Source organism: Chiloscyllium plagiosum, unplaced genomic scaffold (assembly GCF_037043375.1).
Source record: "Chiloscyllium plagiosum isolate Xiang-an unplaced genomic scaffold, Cpla_swu_hap1 HiC_scaffold_7, whole genome shotgun sequence".
NCBI classification, from domain to species: domain Eukaryota; kingdom Metazoa; phylum Chordata; class Chondrichthyes; order Orectolobiformes; family Hemiscylliidae; genus Chiloscyllium; species Chiloscyllium plagiosum.
In genome coordinates, this window is record NW_028270145.1 from 19,736,385 (window position 1) to 19,756,917 (window position 20,533).

The 20,533-nt window shown below is 41.0% G+C and overlaps 1 protein-coding gene across 12 annotated transcripts in view; it reads left to right on the forward strand.

Annotated features, from left to right (window-relative positions):
- hdac4 (histone deacetylase 4) overlaps nucleotides 1–20,533 on the forward strand; it is a 528,171-nt gene that overhangs the window by 346,556 nt on the left and 161,082 nt on the right. For all 12 annotated transcript variants that reach the window (XM_087988782.1, XM_087988780.1, XM_087988779.1 and 9 more), the window contains one exon: nucleotides 6,254–6,375. In XM_087988782.1, the coding sequence (XP_087844908.1) occupies nucleotides 6,254–6,375 (122 nt within the window). The remainder of the gene's footprint in view (nucleotides 1–6,253; nucleotides 6,376–20,533) is intronic.

Sequence of the window (20,533 nt, forward strand, 5' to 3'; positions counted from 1 at the left end):
CCAGAAAGATCAACCAAATTTTGGCTAGCTGAAGCTAGCAAGAAGCACTATTCCCAAGTGGGGTTATTGATTCTACAACAAAGGCACAATTTTCTTTTTTTTTTAAAAGTGGAGAGTTGGACCGAGAGTCATGGTTGATATTCAAGTAGCACGATTACATAGTGGAAATGCTGCTGAGCATGTTGGCAACTAGCCCAAGACTGACCCACTGACTACATTATTTACATGAGTCTTTTCCTGTTGCAAGGCAAAATAAGCGTATTCTTTACATTTAAATGCCTTCTCTTTTAAACATACTGCTGAGGAGGACAGTACTTTTAGGTTAATCATCACTTTATGAAAGAAATACATCCTTTGGTAAGTAGAGGGAGGTTGGTGAACTGGTTATGGTACAGGGATACTTAAGAAAGTAGGTATAATAAAATATGGTACAAGTTTATCTCAAATTTTTAAAGCATCCCAAAGATGACAATGAGAGTATTCATCTATCTATACTATAGATAACCACTAAAATGGTTGGTCATAAGTATTTATGTGTAGGTTAAAACAGAGTTTGTTAATTCATGTGCTGTTCAGTTAAACATGAGATGTTTAATTGTCAGCAAATATTAATGCAAAGGTTGATTTTGGCTATATTGAAGCTGGTGATACTGAAATAGGAGAGGTCATGTGCCAGAATGATATCCATTTTGCAGTAGTTCACTGGTTTCTGTCACAGCTTTGGATATCCTCACAGAACTTGTATCCCGGATCTTGAAACACGTCTGAAAGATAACTTAGGTGTTAAAAGGGTCATGTTTTCCTGTACTCATTGTCTGTATAAAAAATGTTTCTCTACATCGCAACAATGATTGGAAAAGGCATTCATTAAAAGCAAGTAAGATAGCTTGAGATAGCTTTGGCAAATAGAATTAAGGAGAATCCAAAGGGTTTTTACAAATATATTAAGGAAAAAAGGGTAACTAGGGAGAGAATAGGGCCCCTCAAAGATCAGCAAGGCGACCTTTGTGTGGAGCCACAGAAAATGGGGGAGATACTGAATGAATATTTTACATCAGTATTTACTGTGGAAAAGGATATGGAAGATATAGACTAGGGAAATAGATGGTGACAACTTGCAAAATGTCCAGATTACAGAGGAGGAAGTGCTGGATGTCTTGAAACGGTTAAAGGTGGATAAATCCCCAGGACCTGATCAGGTGTACCTGAGACCTCTGTGGGAAGCTAGAGAAGTGATTGCTGGGCCTCTTGCTGAGATATTTGTATCATCGATAGTCACAGGTGAGGTGCCGGAAGACTGGAGGTTTGCAAACATGGTGCCACTGTTTAAAAAGGGCAGTAAAGACAAGCCAGGGAACTGTAGACCAGTGAGCCTGAATTCGGTGGTGGGCAAGTTGTTAGAGGGAATCCTGAGAGACAGGATGTACATGTATTTGGAAAGGCAAGGACTGATTCGGGATAGTCAACATGGCTTTGTGTGTGGGAAATCATGTCTCACAAACTTGATTGAGTTTTTGTAGAAGTAACAAAGAAGATTGACGAGGGCAGAGCAGTAGATGTGATCTATATGGACTTCAGTAAGGCGTTCGACAAGGTTCCCCATGGGAGACTGATTAGCAAGGTTAGATCTCATGGAATACAGGGAGAACTAGCCATTTGAATACAGAACTGGCTCAAAGGTAGAAGACAGAGGGTGGTAGTGGAGGTTGTTTTTCAGACTGGAGGCCTGTGACCAGTGGAGTGCCACAAGGATCGGTGCTGGGCCCTCTACTTTTTGTCATTTGCATAAATGATTTGGATGCGAGCATAAGAGGTACAGTTAGTAAGTTTGCAGATGACACCAGAATTGGAGGTGTAGTGAACAGCGAAGAGGGTTACCTCAGATTACAACAGGATCTGGACCAGATGGGCCAATGGGCTGAGAAGTGGCAGATGGAGTTTAATTCAGATAAATGCGAAGTGCTGCATTTTGGGAAAGCCAATCTTAGCAGGACTTATACATTTAATGATAAAGTCTTAGGGAGTGTTGCTGAACAAAGAGACCTTGGAGTGCAGGTTCATAGTTCCTTGAAAGTGGAGTTGCAGGTAGATAGGATAGCGAAGATGAGGTTTGGTATGCTTTCCTTTATTGTTCAGAGTATTGAGTACAGGAGTTGGGAGGTCATGTTGCGGCTGTACAGGACATTGGTTAGGCCACTGTTGGAATATTGCGTGCAATTCTGGTCTCCTTCCTATCGGTAAGACGTTGTGAAACTTGAAAGGGTTCAGAAAAGATTTACAAGGATGTTGCCAGGGTTGGAGGATCTGAGCTACAGAGAGAGGCTGAACAGGCTGGGGCTGTTTTCCCTGGAGGGGTCAGAGGCTGAGGAGTGACTTTATAGAGGTTTACAAAATTATGAGGGGCATGGATAGGACAAATAGACAAAGTCTTTTCCCTGGGGTGGGGGAGTCCAGAACTAGAGGCATAGGTTTAGGGTGAGAGGGAAAGGATATAAAAGAGACCTAAGGGGCAACATTTTCACACAGAGGGTGGCATGTGTATGGAATGAGCTGCCAGAGGATGTGGTGAAGGCTGGTACAATTGCATCATTTAAGAGGCATTTGGATGGGTATATGAATAAGAAGGGTTTGGAGGGATATGGGCCGGGTGCTGGCAGGTGGGACTAGATTGGGTTGGGACATCTGGTCGGCATGGACAGGTTGGACCGAAGGGTCTGTTTCCGTGCTGTACATCTCTATGACTCTAAGTGCTGTAAGAGTGGAAAAAAATTCTATTAATTCATTCTAATTCCTCTGAAAAACAGAATTGAAAATGAGTAAACTTTTGAAACCCAAGAAAGTGGTGGGAGGAATAGAAATGAAAATCTAATCCAGATGGACCGCACTCAATTTCCAAGTTCCTTCATATTTTCCATGTATTTGGCTCATACTTTATTCCATCCTGCATCATCTTGGAAACTGCTTATATCCAGGATAGTTCTAATTCCACTAATATTGCATGGAGTTTGGGGCTTTTTACTGGTGTTTTGGGATTATATTTTTTCATGCAGTCGCTCTTTGAGTTATTTGAGAAATTTGTAAATGAGCATGTATCCTTGCTCATTTATATATTGTATCTCTGCAGTATAAATTTGTACAAGTTTAAATAAATGTTATTGACTTTGTCAAATTCATTGTTTCAGATTGGTGTATACTTTGTGTGCTATCTTTCGGTTAAAAGTATTACCACTTCAGTTCATGTAATTGAAAAACTCAGATACTAAATGTGTCTCTTAAACCTACTAGAGCTTAAACCTTCTAGTTTATGAAATGTGGGCCTTATAGCATCTTATTTACTTGTAACACTCACTTTGCTGTAGATTAGCCTGTCTTGTGTGCTAGAACATAGAACAGTACAGCACAGAACAGGCCCTTCAGCCCACGATGTTGTGCCGACCACTGATCCTCATGTATGCACCCTCAAATTTCTGTGACCATATGCATGTCCAGTAGTCTCTTAAATGTCCCTAGTGACCTTGCTTCCACAACTGCTGCTGGCAACGCATTCCATGGTCTCTCAACTCTCTGTGTAAAGAACCCGCCTCTGACATCCCCTCTATACTTTCCTCCAACCAGCTTAAAACTATGACCCCTCGTGTTAGCCATTTCTGCCCTGGGAAATAGTCTCTGGCTATCGACTTTATCTATGCCTCTCATTATCTTGTATACCTCAATTAGGTCCCCTCTCCTCCTCCTTTTCTTCAATGAAAAACGTCTGAGCTCAGTCAACCTCTCTTCATAAGATAAGCCCTCCAGTCCAGGCAGCATCCTGGTAAACCTCCTCTGAACCCTCTCCAAAGCATCCACATCTTCCCTATAATAGGACGACCAGAACTGGACACAGTATTCCAAGTGCGGTCTAACCAAAGTTTTATAGAGCTGCAACAAGATCTCACGACTCTTAAACTCAATCCCCCTGTTAATGAAAGTCAAAACACCATATGCTTTCTTAACAACCCTGTCCACTTGGGTGGCCATTTTAAGGGATCTATGTACCTGCACACCAAGATCCCTCTATTTCTCCACACTTCCAAAAATCCTATCCTTAATCCTGTACTCAGCTTTCAAATTTGACCTTCCAAAATGCAACTTGGAAGTTGGAACATTTTTGTGTTACATAGAACATAGAACATAGAAGAATACAGCGCAGTACAGGCCCTTCGGCCCTTGATGTTGGAATATTTTTGTGTTAAGTATTCTTCAAAGTTTAGGTGTCCATTTTTATTAATGTATTGAGTTGTACTTCTCATTATTTGCTTTAACTTAGGAGGGCAGAGCACAAATTGGTACTTGCTAAAAGGAACTATTCAATATAACACTTTTATCCAACTCAAACAAGTATGACAATGGGACCAAAACAAGAATGAAATAATTTCTGCACTGTTAATTTTTTTCTATGATGCTCTCAATACAACTCATACATTGGCATGCAGTTCTACTCTGAGCAGTCATACTGAAAAAGCAGAATTCATGCATAAGCATAGTTTACAAGAATCAGTATGTTGTTCACTATTGGGTAGGGGAGGGGGAACACTGTTAATTGATCCTCTCCTCAATCAGCCTAGCAAGAAATGCACTTTTAGTCATGGGTCCTGAGAAGAGTCCAGAAGCATAAATTCTACGTGATGTTCCCTTCCCGAATGCAGTTGAATGTTTAACCAGAAAATGCAACTTAGGATTATTACAACATTGAAGCTCAGGTACAGGCGTAGGCCATTGAACCTAATTAGATCATGGCGAATCATTTTCCTCTGTAATTTTCCCACACTATCTCCGTATGCTTTGGTTTCATTAGTTTTCAGAAATCTATCAATTTGTCTTAAACATACTCAATGACTGAGCTTCTACAGGGATAGAGAATTCCAAAGATTCAACACCCTTTGTGTGAAGAAATGCCTCTTCAGCCTTATATGACCTCTTAATCTTGTGATTATATCTCCTGATTTTAGACTCACCAGCGAGAAGAAAATCTTGTATACATCCAACCCGTCACACCCTGCAAGAATTTTCTAGGTTTCATAAGGTGACCTCTCATTCTTCAAAACTCTAGGGAATATAGACCCAAGCTCCTCAGTTTCTCCTCATAAATTAATCCTGCCATCCCACGATGGGATGAAACTGATGAAACTCCACTGTACTCCATCTTTGACAAGTATAATCCCTCATTGGACAAGGAGATAAAAACTGTGCACAATACTCTGGGTGAAGGCTCTGTACGACTTCAGCAAGACATTTTGACTCTTGTACTCAATTCGTGATGAAGGCAATTATGCCATTTGGCTCCCCACTTGTTTGCTGCATCTGCATGTTAAAGTTAGTGATTTATGAAATATTCTGCCTTCACTTTTTTCTACCAAGCTTCACATTTATTCTAATATATTCTATCTGCCATCTTCTAGTCCGTTCACAGAGCCTGCGCAAGACCTCTTGAAACATTGTTGTATTCTCTTCACAACTTTCACTTCCCTCAGTTTGGTGCCATAAATTAGTTTGGAATCATTTATATAGATTGTGAACAGCCGTGGACCTGGCACCAACCCTTATGGCAACCAACTTACGACATTTATTCCCACACTCTGCTTTATGTCTTAACAAATTCTCAATCCATGTGAGTGTATTTTCCCCAATCCCATTGGCAAAAAGTGCAAGAGGACAGATGAGTTTTTTTTAGTGTAGCAACTTGTTAATTGAATTCACTACCAGGTAGTGGAGGTGAATTCAGAATTAATTTCAAAAAGGAATTAGAAATATAATTAAGAAAGAAAAAACAGTAAAGAGTTATGGGGAGAGGATAAATAAGTAGAGCAGTTCTGTGAAAAGACTGACATATAGGTTGTGCCGTATGATTCTGAGAGTCTAGCACATGAGTTTTAAAGCGATTGTAGTGTACTTCTGTAATTTCAGTTTAATCAATTAACGTCGACTTGGAATTAAACCTGGACCTGCCTGTTTTATTCAACTTTCTTTTTAACGTAAGATGTTCAGTATCTCAGAGGGTTTTAAGGCCTCTGACTTCACTAACGAGTTGCACTTGTAAAATTTCAAATTAACTAGAACCTGTTTTGGTTACAATTTACAATAATTCATTTTAATTAAAATGCCAGGTGCTACTTAATCCATTATTCTGAGTTCATATGTGTTTCAGTTGCTTTCACACTTACACATTACGCAAGAGTTGCAACCTGATTATTTGATTGTGTTCTTTTTACTGCAGAAAAACCCAGCATGGCTCATTAGACCAGAGTTCGCCACCTCAAAGCAGCATATCTGCCTCATACAATCATCCAATGCTAGGGATGTATGATCCCAAAGATGACTTTCCGCTCAGAAAAACAGGTAACGCTGCATTGATGTGAAGGTTTTCATAAAGCTAAGTCTAGTTTACTGATGTGAAAGCAAAACTTTTTTATGCTTGATTATTTTGATTGTAACTAGAATCAAATAGCTAATTTTTAATAATGCCACCTAAAATAACTGCATAGAGGCTAGTATCCCGTCACCAAGTCACTCTTTATTTACACGTGCGCAATGCAAGCACTCTGACCAGCTAGCCCAGAGGCAGCCCCGAGACTGAGGAAAGTCTCGAAATCTCCTTTTTATATCTGTCAGTCAGGACTCCATGATTGGCCCAGAACAACAGCCCTAATCAGGATTCTCATAGTCAATGAGATCCAGCTGGCCCTATTGCAATCAGTGCATTCCCCCCCACCCCAGGGTGGCTCGTATGTTATAGCCTATCTCTTGCACCTAGAACATCTTGGGAGAGGTTCCTCCTCCTCTTCAGACAGTAACAGAATCTAGGCTAAATCTATCTCTGACAATCTCAGGTTTCTTGGATGCTAGACATAAGGGGAGAACCCATGGTTTCAGACAAACTTTCTGGTCATTCTGAGGGGTCAGGTATGTTTTTCTCCTGCCCTGTTTGCAAGGTAGCCACTTGTATGATCCACATGCTTGTTCAAGACTGCCTCATCTACCCAAACTTTGTATGTCACAGACTTGACCTTGCGTTGACCTCACCTCTTAACCATACAAGGCCATTTCTGTTACTTCAACACGAAACTTCGTCCCCTGATGTAAATTGTTGGTCTCGCATAGAGGAAGTATGTGGCCAGTACTGGCATTCTTGCTGCTGTTTCACCTTGCCCTCCCAAGTCCAGGAATATCAAGTTTAACCTGGTTTCTTCCATTGGCAACTCCCCTTGAGTTATCCCTGTAGTTGTGTGAGGGGTTGTCCTATAATCAAACAGGAACCGTGACAGTTTGGTATCAAGTGAATGTGTAGGCCATTTCTTTAAGGCTGCCTTCAATGTTTGGATTGCACTTTCTGCCAGACCATTGAACAATGGATGGTGTCAAGCTGTCCGAACATGCCGAATAAAACTGATAGCGTCTCAGGATTAGAGGAGGCTAGGGTTGTAATATTCCTTAACTAAATCCATCAACTCTTGAAAGGTGCCTCAGGGAAAGTTAGGCTCCTAATAACTGAAAATGCTGCTGGTCCACAAGCAGTTAAAAAGATTATTCATTGATTTTTATCTGCCAAAATCCATTTGTCTAGAAAAAAATAACGCATTCTTTCCATGTATTGGGCCCAGTCTTTGATTGAACAAGTCAAGCTTCCCAAATAAAAACATTACGCCAGAAATGCTTACCGCAACTCAAAGACGAATGTTGTGAGCGAATTCAGGGAAATACTGTTTTCTCTCATCACCACTGAAAAATTACACAGGGGCTGGTATCCAATCACCAAGTCACCCTTTATTTACATGTGCACTGTACATGGATTCTGACCAGCTCGCCCAGAGCCAGTCCCTGGAGTGAGGAGACTGTTGAACCTCCTGTTTATATCAACACCGCCTCTAAAAGAGAAAGAACCTAATTTAAACACTTTTTCCAAACATGAGCAAGCACTTCATTAAAATGTTAAGAGAAAATTAGCGTTTTTAGGGATTCAATTGGTTAGAGGAGATGAAACTGTGGCTATCTGCCTGTTGCTTATTTTTGAATCATTTTTATTGCTTATGTTGGTTCAGCTTGACTCTTTAGAATAAGAAAAAAGGACCTCTTGTATCCTTTGTTTCATTAATGACTGTGCCTTCGTCATGAGGTCAGAAGTAGGGATTATTGCTAATGATTACAATATTCAGTTGCATGCGAAATTCTACAACTTGGAAGTGTGTCTTTAATATAGTGCATTTCCTTCACTCTTTAGGACAAGTACAATGCATGATCATATAAATTTTGCAATAAGATGTATTTGTACTTTAGAATAGTTAAGTGCAGTAGCATAGTAATTATGTACTGATTCTTACCTATATCCAAAAATGATATGGCAAGCCATTGAGTTATATTATCACCTTGTCAGTGCAACTAGGCAATAGATGCCTTGCATGTGAGATCCATATTCTGGAAATGAATTTTGCCAGTATTGTAAAACAAATTTTTATTCATTCATGGGATATGTGTTTCGAAGGTTAGGCCAGCATTTATTGCTCATTCCTAATTGTACTTGAAAAGGTATTGGTGAGTTGACTGTGTGAACCACAGCAGTCCAGGCTGAGTGACTTGACTCAGAATGCTGTTAGGAAGGAAGTTCCAGGATTTTGAAGTTCCAGCGACAATGAAGGAGTGCCAATGTTGTTCCAAGTCAGGGTGGGTTGTCACTTGGAGAGGAATTTATAAGTGTGGTGCTCCCACACATCTGTTTTTGGTCTTATAGGTCAGTGCTTCCCCAGCATATTGCACCATGACCATGTTGTGAATGTTGAAAATTGTTATGACCCCTTAATGAAAGCTAAGAGGTGCTAGTGAGCCATAGCATGTTAATTATGGGAGATTCAGCAATGGTAATACCATGAATGTCAAAGGGACAATGATTAGATTCTCCTTTGTTGAAGATGGTCGTAGGCTGACAGTTATGTGGCACAAACATTACTTCCCCAAGCCTGGATTATTTTTCAGCTGTTACACTGTAAGAATCCAAACTACTTCTGTATCTAAGAAGTTGTAAATGGTGCAGCGTATGATGCAATCACCAATGAATATCCCTACTTATGGCTATTTTTTTCATTTGTTCTTGCAATGTGGCCATTGTTACCGAGGGCAGAATCTATTGCCCATCTCTATTTGTTCAGAGGGCCATTAAGAGTCAATCACGTTGAGAGTCTGCAGTTACAAAGAATGGGCTATGCCTAAAGGACATGGGAACCAGATAAGTTTTTACAACAATCAAAGGTTGTCTTCAAATTTCAGTATCTGCCATGGTAAAGTTTAAACCATGTTACCAGAGTATCAGCCTCGGGTTCTGGATTTCTAGTCCAGTGACATTACCACCTTGCCACTGCCATCACCATGATGGGAGGAAGGTAATTGATGAGGCAGCTGAAGATTTTGGCCTGGGGCACTAACTTGAGGAACTCCTGCAGAGATGTCCTAAGACTTAAATGAATGACCACCACCAAACAAGAACGTACACTTTTGTGCTAGGTACGACTCCAACCAGAGGAAAGTTGCCCCCGATTCCCATTAACTCCAGTTGTGCTAGGGCTCCTTAATGCTATAGTTTATCAAATGTTGAGACCAGGGGATTGGAAAACTTGTCAATGTTTATTTGAAAAGGAAAGGAGACAAAAAACTCAGGTTACTATAGACCAATTAGCTTAATGTATGTTATTAGAAAAATGTTCGAGCCTGCTACAAAGTATATAATACTTAGAAATACAAAATATGATCAACCATCATGTTCATGGCTTCATGAAGGGGAAATCATGCTGAGTGAATTTACATGTGGGTGAGCCTGAGACTAGAGGGCATGATCTCAGAATAAGGGTCACACATTTAAAAACAGAGATGAGGGGGAATTACTTCTCTCAGAGAATAGTGAATTTGTGGAATCCTTTACTGCAGAGGACTGTTGAGACTGGCTCATTAAGTGTCTCCAAGACTTTCATCAGTAAGAAAATCAGAGTTATGTGGAAAAGACTGTAAAGTAGAGTTGAGGATTTGCAGATCAGCCATGATTTCATTCGTGCACCAGACTCTGTGGGCTGAGGGGCCTACTTCTGCTTCTCCATCTTATGGTAGTTGCTGTCACCCACCTCTGGAGTTCAACAATTTTGTTCATAATTGAACTAAAACTGTCTTGAGGTGAAGAGCTGAGTTGTCCTGATGGAACTGAGCATCACTGAGCAATTTATTACTGAACAAGTGCTGCTTGATAGCATTGTTAACAAGCCAGTTTCTACCTACTCCCCAAAATCCACAAGAAGGACTGTCCTGGCAGGCCCATTGTGTCAGCATGCTCCTGTCCCACTGAACTTATTTCCTCCTACCTTGACTCCATCCTCACTCCTCTGGTTCACTCCCTCCCCACCTAGATCCAGGATTCCTCTAATGCTTTGCGATACATTGACAGCTTTCAATTCCCAGGCCCTAACCACCTTCTATCACCATGGATGTGCAATCTCTTTACACCTCCATCCCACACCAAGACGGCTTGAAAGCTCTTTGCTTCTTTCTCAAAAAGAGGCCCGAACAATCTCCATCCACCACCACTCTCCTCCACCTGACTGAACTTGTTCTCTCTCTCTCAACAACTTCTCCTTCAACTCATCCCATTTTCTCCAAATCAAAGGTATAGCAATGGGTACCCGCATGGGTCCTAGCTATGCCTGCCTTTTCATGGGGTATGTGGAACATTTCTTGTTCCAGGCCTACCCGGGTCCCCTTCACAACTGCTTTATCGGTACATCGATGACTATTTCGTTGCGGCTTCATGCTCTCGTCCTGACCTGGAAGCATTCATAAACTTCGCTTCCAGTTTCCATCCCTCCATCACCTTCACCTGGTCCATCTCCGACCCTTGCTTCCTTTCCTTGACCTTTCTGTCTCTATTTCCGGCAATAGTCTATCCACTAATATCCATTACAAGCCCACTGACTCCCACAGCTATCTGGACTACAGCTCTTCTCATCTTACGTCCTGTAAGGACTCTATCCCTTTCTCTCAGTTCCTCACCTCTGCCGCGTTTCTTCCAATGAGGCCACTTTGGCCAAAGTGGTGATCTTAATATGTGTTCCTTCTTCTCCAACCGTAGTTTCCCACCTACAGTTGTTGACAGGGCTTTCGACAGCATGCAGTCCATCTCCCGCGCCACAACTCTCACCCCCTCCCTCCCCTCCCAGAACAAGGATAGGGTCCCTCTTGTTCTCACCTTTCACCCCACCAGCCTTCACATGCAAAGACTAATCCTCCCCCATTTTCGCCAACTCCAACATGACGCCACCAGTAAACACATCTTCCCTTCCCTCCCCCTATCTACATTCCGCAGAGATCATTCCCTCCGGGACAACCTAGTCCACTCCTCCATCACACCTAACACCTCTCCCATCACACACGGCACCTTCCCATGCAATTGCAGAAGGTGCAACACCTGCCCCTTTACTCCTTCCATGCTCACCATCCATGGCCCCAGACACTCATTTCAGATTAAGCAGCATTTCACTTGTATCTCTTTCAATTTGGTCTATTGCATTCGTTGCTCCCAATGTGGTCTCCTCTGTATCAGAGAGACAAAACGCCAACCGGATGATTGCTTTGCTGAGCACCTTCGGTCTGTACACAATCAGGTCCCAGACCTTCATGTGGCTTGCCACTTCAACGCATAATCCTGCTCTCATGCCCACATGTATGTTCTTGGCCTGCTACAATGTTCCAGTGAAGCTCAACGCAAACTGGAGGAACAGCATCTCATCTTCCGACATGGCACGTTACAGCCTGCCGGTCTCAACATTGAATTCAACAACTTCAGATAATTTTATTTCATTTATTTTACTTATTTTTTTAATATATTTTTTTCACTTCTGTACCTCTTATTTCTTGATTATCTCTCTTTCTCTCGCTCACCACTCTCGCGTCACCTTTTTTCTCTCCTCTTCCCCCTTTGCTACCCTTCTCCCTTGTTTTCCATTTTGCCTCTGCTTCACCCATCCCCACATATTTTGTCAGTAGCACTGGCTTCAGCCTTGGTCATTCCCAGCTCCTAATCTCCCTATAATCTCTCTATGCACTGTCATTATCATCTCTTTATTGCTACCTTTGCTTCTGGAGCCATGACTCACCTTCTCTCAGCGTATTATATATACCTCCCTATTTCTCTCCTTTTTTTTGGCTTTGACAAAGGGTCAGTTAACTCGAAACGTCAGCTCTTTTCTCTTCTTACAGATGCTGCCAGACCTGCTGAGGTTTTCTAGCATTTTCTCTTTTGGCACAAGTCCTTTATCATCTTATGCAGCAATTTCAAAACCATGAATGTGATTTTAAAATTAGAGTAATTTATTTTCAGGATCTCTGATATATAAGAAAAAGGAGCACATTTTTGTTTGTCTGAATCACAGTATAAATAAATCATTATCTCAATTACAGAACTGGCACCTACAAGGCAGTGTAGAATATTGCCCAGGTATCCCCTCTCTCCACAAAATGTAAGACACATCGAATATGAGCAATTATCATTTTATCAACCAACTCTAAATATCAGCAAAGTTATGGAATTTGTTGCTGATAGTGCTTTCGCGTGATACCTGCACTCTCATATATCCTGTTCACTGTTACTCCGCTTAGGGCTCTACCAGGGTCTCTTCATTCCAGATGTCCTTGCAGCCTTGGTCCAAATATGAATAAAGGTGCTGAAGTACAAAGCTTACATGAGAAGCCTACCTTTGACACTAAGACGAGAATTAACCAAGCATAGCTTTGGGGTGATTCACAAAAATTGTGTCTCTGAGGAAAGCTGTCCTCTATTAGAACCTACTGATTGTAGGGGAAGGTGGTTGTGATTGTCAGAAGCCAATCATCTCAGCTAAAGGACAGCTAAAATACTCCCAGTATTCTCTAATGAGTCTGTTCAGAAATATTATTACACACCTCTGGAATATGTGGGACTTGAACCTAGGCCTTCTGGCTCAGAGCTAGGGACACTACCATTATGCCACCAGAGCCTCTTTTTCAGGATAGCATCCTCGTCCTAATCATCTTCACCTGCTATATCAATAAACTTCCCTCCATCACAAGGTTAGAAGTGCTAATGTTTGCACAGTGTTCCATTCAAAATTCCTCAGATAATGAAGCAGTCTATGCCCAAGTACATCAAGACTGGGATAGCATCCTGACTTTGACTGGTAAATGGCTCGTAATGCTAAGGGCACACAATGACCATCTCCATTAGAGTCTTGCCTACACCGTTAACATTGAATGACATTCCCATTGCTGAACCTCCCATTATCAACGTAAAGGGAGGCTGTTATTGACTAGAGCCTTAACTGAATTAGTTGCGGAAGATCAGGTCAGAAGCTGCATATTCAGTTGTTCGTGACTCTTCAGGTGACTCTCTAAGTCCTGTCGACCATCTGCAGGACAGCAATTTGGTGTAAGATGACATATTTTCCACTTGATTTGGTAGGTGCCGCTCTAGCAATCCTTGAGAAGCTTGACCACATCCAGGACAAAACACACTGCTCAATTAGCACCCATTCATCAATTTAAAAATTCACCTATCTACTGTGTACCACATACAAGGTGCATTTCATACAAGGTGTTTTGGAAAATCTAAGAACTTTACCACTTGGAAGATTAGCAGACACATGCAAAAATCACTAGCTGCAGTTCTCCTCTAAGACACACATCATCCTGACTTGGAAATATATGGGGTTTTCATTTATCACCACACGATCAAAATTTTGGAACTTCCTACTTAACAGGACTGCAGTGATTCAAGGCACCTCTTGCTCAATGACAATTGAGGTGGCTAATAAATGATAACCTTGCTAATGACTTAATGGGCAGCCTTCATTCGCAATATATCCACACCAAAGATTCTTCTAAAGGATAGTATTCTATAGTGGGCGAACACTCATCATAAGGAACAAGACTGAGCTTGGCCAAACTGATTTTGTTCCTTTGCTTCTTTGTGAAATTAATGTCTGATTAGTTTGTGGTGGATTCTATTGCCAGGACTCAAATGAGTAAGAACGTTGAGCCAATCTATTTACCATCTACACCATTTATATAACGTAACTAGAAAAATAATGTTTTCATACTATAGAAACTATCTACTAACCACCACTTTCTCAAGCATCCAGGAATGGTAATAGATGTTGCCGAGGCAGCAACACCCATATCAAATGAATGCCTTTTTAAAAAAAATTCAATCACCTTACAAAGGTCATACTTCATTGATCTGGTAATATTTCATTTCTTGTCTTCATACTTGAATGATGAAAATTGGGTGAGAAATTATTAGTATAACAAACTCATCTGTTCCAGTTTTCATTGAGATCTATTTATGCTGGTTGCATTTATTTCTGTCATTTTGCATTTTTTCATAGCCTTTCATAATACAGTTCTTCATTCTAAATGTTTTGGTCTTTCATGTTTAGTCATCTTCCTTCTGTGTTACCCCGTGAAGCTATTTGACCTGTAACAGACATGGCCTAATTATGGGTGCTGTTATGATATCAGTTGCTTTTGCTGTTTCCATTACACCATTTACTTGAATACAATTCAGATTTTTCAAATACAATTACTTTGGCTTTGCATTATGCACACTGAGGCTTATTTTCAAGTCAACTTTCCATTACAATGGTTTGTTAAAATAACGGATAATAACACTTTATGGGAGTTGCTTTTCACCAAAAATATTTGTAAATATATCCCAGTAACAAATGTACAGTAATATAAAATAAAAGAGAGAAACTCAGCAGGTGTGGCAGAATCTGTGGAGAGAGAAATGTTTCAATTCCAATATGGCGCTTCTTTAAACCTGTAAGCAGATGAAAGATGATGGTTTTTATGCTATTGACAAAGGGGGAAAAGGAGCAAGTGAAACAAATGGTGAGGTGCCCAGACTAAAAATCAAGGGGATTGATAATGATGCTTTCAGCAAAGCAGACCTATTTTCTCATTTCACACCTAACATTTATTCCTATTTACATATTGATTCTCTTTGCAACCACTAGCACCCCTTTGCCACTCAACTTCACCGTTCCAATTATAGGCTGGTTCTTCTCTTTGTCACTGATTAGGTCATACCAGCAAATGCAGAAGAAAAAGTACCCTGTGATTGGAGAACTGGCTCCTAACCATTTCCTTCCAAAACATTTCTGAAGAGACCAATGACTCTGCAAAAGTCTGATAAATGCCTTCCTTCTAACCTGTCTGAAGCCACCTAGGCACAAACATGCAGGAACATCTTTAACTGCAGTGACAACACAACTGACTACATTGTATTTGTCCAAACACCACCACTAAGCAGTAAAAAGATTACTGAGCTTTTCCAGGACTATGTACCAACATTTTTCAATGCTTTTTACTGCAAAATGTCAGCCATTGTAAGATATGAACAAATTCAAGCTAAAGGCATCATTCACATGTTTACTGAGTCACTGTTTTCATTTTTTTCTCTTTGAATGCCTATTTAGACAAATCTCGGTATGTAACAGCTCACTTGGCTATCTCAGAACCCTGTTTTAACACTAATTTGTGGGCAGGCACCCTACAGTTCTAGTTTTCAGATTTTATAGTACTGCAGTTCAAACAAGATTTTGTTATCAGTTTTGCCTCAATATAGACGTAATCAATTTAATTCTGGTTTTGACCATGTAAAACCTGCCTTAGTTAAACTGGACAGTAAGGTGTTACATGTCATCTGCATCTACTATCATTTCATTGCTTTTTGATACATTTTTCTAAAACTTGAAACAAAACTTGGACCACAAAAATGAGCTGTTGTGTGGTCCATCTGGCTGGACGTAGTGTATTTTTAAGGTATTAGATTAGATTAGATTACTTACAGTGTGGAAACAGGCCCTTCGGCCCAACAAGTCCACACCGCCCCGCCGAAGCGCAACCCACCCATACCCCTACATCTACCCCTTACCTAACACTACTGGCAATTTAGCATGGCCAATTCACCTGACCTGCACATCTTTGGACTGTGGGAGGAAACCGGAGCACCCGGAGGAAACCCACGCAGACACGGGGAGAATGTGCAAACTCCACACAGTCAGTCGCCTGAGTCGGGAATTGAACCCGGGTCTCTGGCGCTGTGAGGCAGCAGTGCTAACCACTGTGCCACCGTGCCGCCCATTAAAGGATATGACATATCCTTGCCAGCTTCAATTACTACCCCATTAAAAATGCAGTTCCCTCTTGAATTTAGTAATGCTGTCTACCTTTCTCCACACATTCCTTTACTGTTTGAAGAAATTAGTTGTACCATAATACCTCAAAATGTTTTCTTCCTCTTGCTCGGCCTGCTTTGATCTGCAATCCCTCTCACTAACGGACTGACACAATTTAAGTTTTGAAGTGGGATCACAGAGGGAAATGGGAATGGGAAGCACTGTAGCGATGGTCATTGAATTTGGTATTCCATATTGTTGAAATGTAATGATTCATTATGAATTTTTTGAAAATATTTTGACAATGTGAATCTTTATTGGAATCAGATAAATTTTTTGCATGAATTTCTGTACATAATTAAGGAATCTCAGCTGAATAGCTCAGGTTCTTTAAATATTTGTGAAAAAAAAGTGCCAAGAATGCTAAATTTTAATGCAAATCCTAAGAAGATATAGGTTTCCAGATGAGCAAATTCTAAACACCATGCAGCAAATGTAGCAAATTCTTATCACAGTCCAAGCTGAATATAACATGGAGTCATTAAATCATAAAAGCTATGAAAGGAAGCCATTCAGCCCAATTAGTCTTTGTTAGCTTTCTGTGAAGCAAGCTAGTTGACCCCGTTCTCTCGCTATATCCCATAATCCTGCAAGTCTTTTCCCTTCAGGTAGCTATCTGGTTTCCTTTTGAAATCATTGATCGTCTCTAAACAAACGACAGGCAAGAGTAGACATTGGGCCACTTAAAACTGATGTTGGAAGCTTAGTGATGGGAGATAAGGAAATAGCAGGAGAACTTAATAAGTACTTTGCGTCAGACTTCACAGTGGAAGACATGAGTAATATCCCAACAATTAAAGGGAGTCAGGGGGCTGAGTTGAGTATGGTTGCCATTACAAAAGAGAACGTGCTAGAAAAGCTAAAAGGTCTTAAAATTGATAAATCTCCTGGCCCTGATGGGTTACATCCTAGAGTTCTGAGGGAGGTGGCTGAGGAAATAGCGGAGGCGTTGGTTGAGATCTTTCAAAAGTCACTGGAGTCAGGGAAAGTCCCGGATGATTGGAAGATCGCTGTTGTAACCCCCTTGTTCAAGAAAGGATCAAGGCAAAAAATGGAAAATTATAGGCCAATTAGCCTAACCTCGGTCGTTGGTAAAATTCTAGAATCCATCATTAAGGATGGATCATTAAATTCTTGGAAGAGCAGGGTCGGATTAGAACAAGTCAACATGGATTTAGTAAGGGGATGTCGTGCCTGACAAACTTGTTGGAGTTCTTTGAAGAGGTGACAAGTAGGTTAGACCAGGGAAACCCAGTGGATGTGGTCTACCTAGACTTCCAAAAGGCCTTTGATAAGGTGCCACACGGGAGGCTGCTGAGCAAGGTGAGGGCCCATGGTGTTCGAGGTGAGCTACTGGTATGGATTGAGGATTGGCTGTCTGACAGAAGGCAGAGAGTTGGGATAAAAGTTCTTTTTCGGAATGGCAGCCGGTGACAAGCAGTGTCCCGCAGGGTTCAGTGTTGGGGCCGCAGCTGTTCACATTATATATTAATGATCTGGATGAAGGGACTGGGGGCATTCTAGCAAAGTTTATTGATGATACAAAGTTAGGTGGACAGGCAGGTAGTACTGAGGAAGTGGGGAGGCTGCAGAAGGATCTAGACAGTTTGGAGGAGTGGTCCACAAAATGGCTGATGGAATTCAATGTGAGCAAATGCGAGGTCTTGCACTTTGGAAAAAAGAATAGAAGCATGGATTACTTTCTAAACAGTGAGAAAATTCGTAAAGCCAAAGTACAGAGGGATCTGGGAGTGCTAGTTGATGATTCTCTAAAGGTAAACATGCAGGTTGAGTCCGTGATTAAGAAAGCGAATGCAATGTTGTCAATTATCTCAAGAGGGTTGGAATATAAAAGCACTGTTGTGCTACTGAGACTATATAAAGCTCTGGTTAGGCCCCATTTGGAGTACTGTGTCCAGTTTTAGTCCCCACACCTCAGGAAGGACATACTGGCATTGGAGCGTGTCCAGCAGAGATTCACACGGATGATCCCTGGAATGGTAGGTCTAACATATGAGGAACGGCTGAGGATCCTGGGATTGTATTCATTGGAGTTTAGAAGATTAAGGGAAGATCTAATAGAAACTTACAAGATAATACATGTCTTGGAGAGGGTGGACGCTAGGAAATTGTTTCCATTAGGCGAGGAGACTAGGACCCGTGGACACAGCCTGAGAATTAGAGGCGGTAAATTCAGAACAGAAATGCGGAGACATTTCTTCAGCCAGAGAGTGGTGGGCCTGTGGAATTCATTGCCACAGTGTAGTGGAGACTGGGACGCTAAATGTCTTCAAGGCAGAAATTCATAAATTCTTGATGTCACAAGGAATTAAGGGCTACGGGGAGAATGCAGGTAAGTGGAGTTGAAATACCCATCAGCCATGATTGAATGGCGGAGTGGACTCAATGGGTCGAATGGCCTTACTTCCGCTCCTATGTCTTATGGTCTTGTTTTCAGTACCCTCATGGGCAGCAAGTACCAAATCTCCTTTACTGTAATAAGGAAGTCAATCTCTGTTTCTCCAAACTAATCTTGTAGCTGCATATCCCATTCCTGGAATCAGTTTGGTAAATCTTCTTTCAAGGAGCATCACATTCTTCCTAAAGTGTAGTGACCAGAACTGGACACACTGCTCTTGACATCGCCTAACCAGAGCTATGCAAAGACTCAGCACAACTACTGTGCTTTTGTACTCAATGCCTCTATTTATTAAGCTACTTCCTCGTTAAATGCTGCTATTAACAAAGATCTGTGCAGAATCAGCACCAGGACTGTATTCCCATGCATTATTTAGAACTGTGCAATTAATTTTATATTGCCTATGATTATTCCTTCTAGCAAAATGCATCGCTTATCCTTTCTTGGATTAAAATATATCTTCCACTTGTCTGCCCGTTCTGCTATCCTAATGGTGTCCTTTTGTAAACAATTCATACCATACTCACTGTTTGCTACTCCTTCATGTCTGGTATCATCAGAAAATTTTAACATTTTTACTTCATATATTTAAGTAATTCCATTATATATTTTAAAAAATAGTCCATGTACTGAACTTTGGGAGCACCACTCTCTACTATTTTCTAATATGGAAAATAAAACCATTTATCATAGCAGTTTCTTTTTAGCCACATTTATTTTATCCGATACCTTTTATCTGATACTTTATCACTTTTTTAAAAATTCATATAGTCAACATTGACTGCATTTCTCTCATTAAACTTCTGTTACTTTAACAAAAACTTGTTAGATTGGTCATGCACAACTTGTTTTTTCACAATCAGTGTCGCCTGTCACTAATGAACTCAAACCTCTCCAAGGGTCAAATGATTTTCTTTCTGTTCTCCACAACTTTCACTTATTGGTCTAGTCTAGAGCAGTCTTTGGAGAAAAGAAGGCTGAGAAGAAATTTTATGGGGCAATTAACAATCATGAGAGATCTAGACAATGTAGATCAGGAGAAAGCTTCCTCTTCTTGCAAGGACTAAGGGCAGGAGGGTGCAGATTTAACATAAATCTGATAGACATTTATAAAATAATGAGAGGCAAGGATAGAATTCATTGTAGTTGTCTTTTCCCTAGGATGGGGGCTTTCAAGACAAGGGGGCATATTTTTAATGTGAGGGAGATTTAAAAAAGACATGAGACAAATATTTTGCACCGAAGTTGGTTCACGTCAAAGTCACAGAGTCATAGAGATGTACAGCATGGAAACAGATCCTTCGGTCCAACTTATCCATGCCGATATCCCAACCCAATCTAGTCCCACCTGCCAGCACCCAGTCCATATCCCTCCAAACCCTTCCTATTCATATACCCATCCAGATGCCTTTTAAATGTTGCAATTGTACTAGCCTCCACCACTTCCTCTGGCAGCTCATTCCATACACGTACCACCCTTTGTGTGAAAATGTTGCCCCTGAGATCTCTTTTATATCCTTTCCCTCTCCCTCTAAACCTATACCCTCTAGTTCTGGACTCCCCCACCCCAGGGAAGAGACTTTGTCTATTTATCCTATCCATGCCCCTCATTTTATAAACCGCTATAAGGTCACCCCTCAGCCTCTGATGCTCCAGGGAAAACAGTCCCAGCCTATTCAATCTCTCCCTATAGCTCAAATCCTCCAACCCTGGCAACGTCCTTGTAAATCTTTTCTGAACCCTTTCATGTTTCACGACATCTTTCTGATAGGAAGGAGACCAAAATTGTATGCAGTATTCCAAAAGTGGCCTAACCAATGTCCTGTACAGCTGC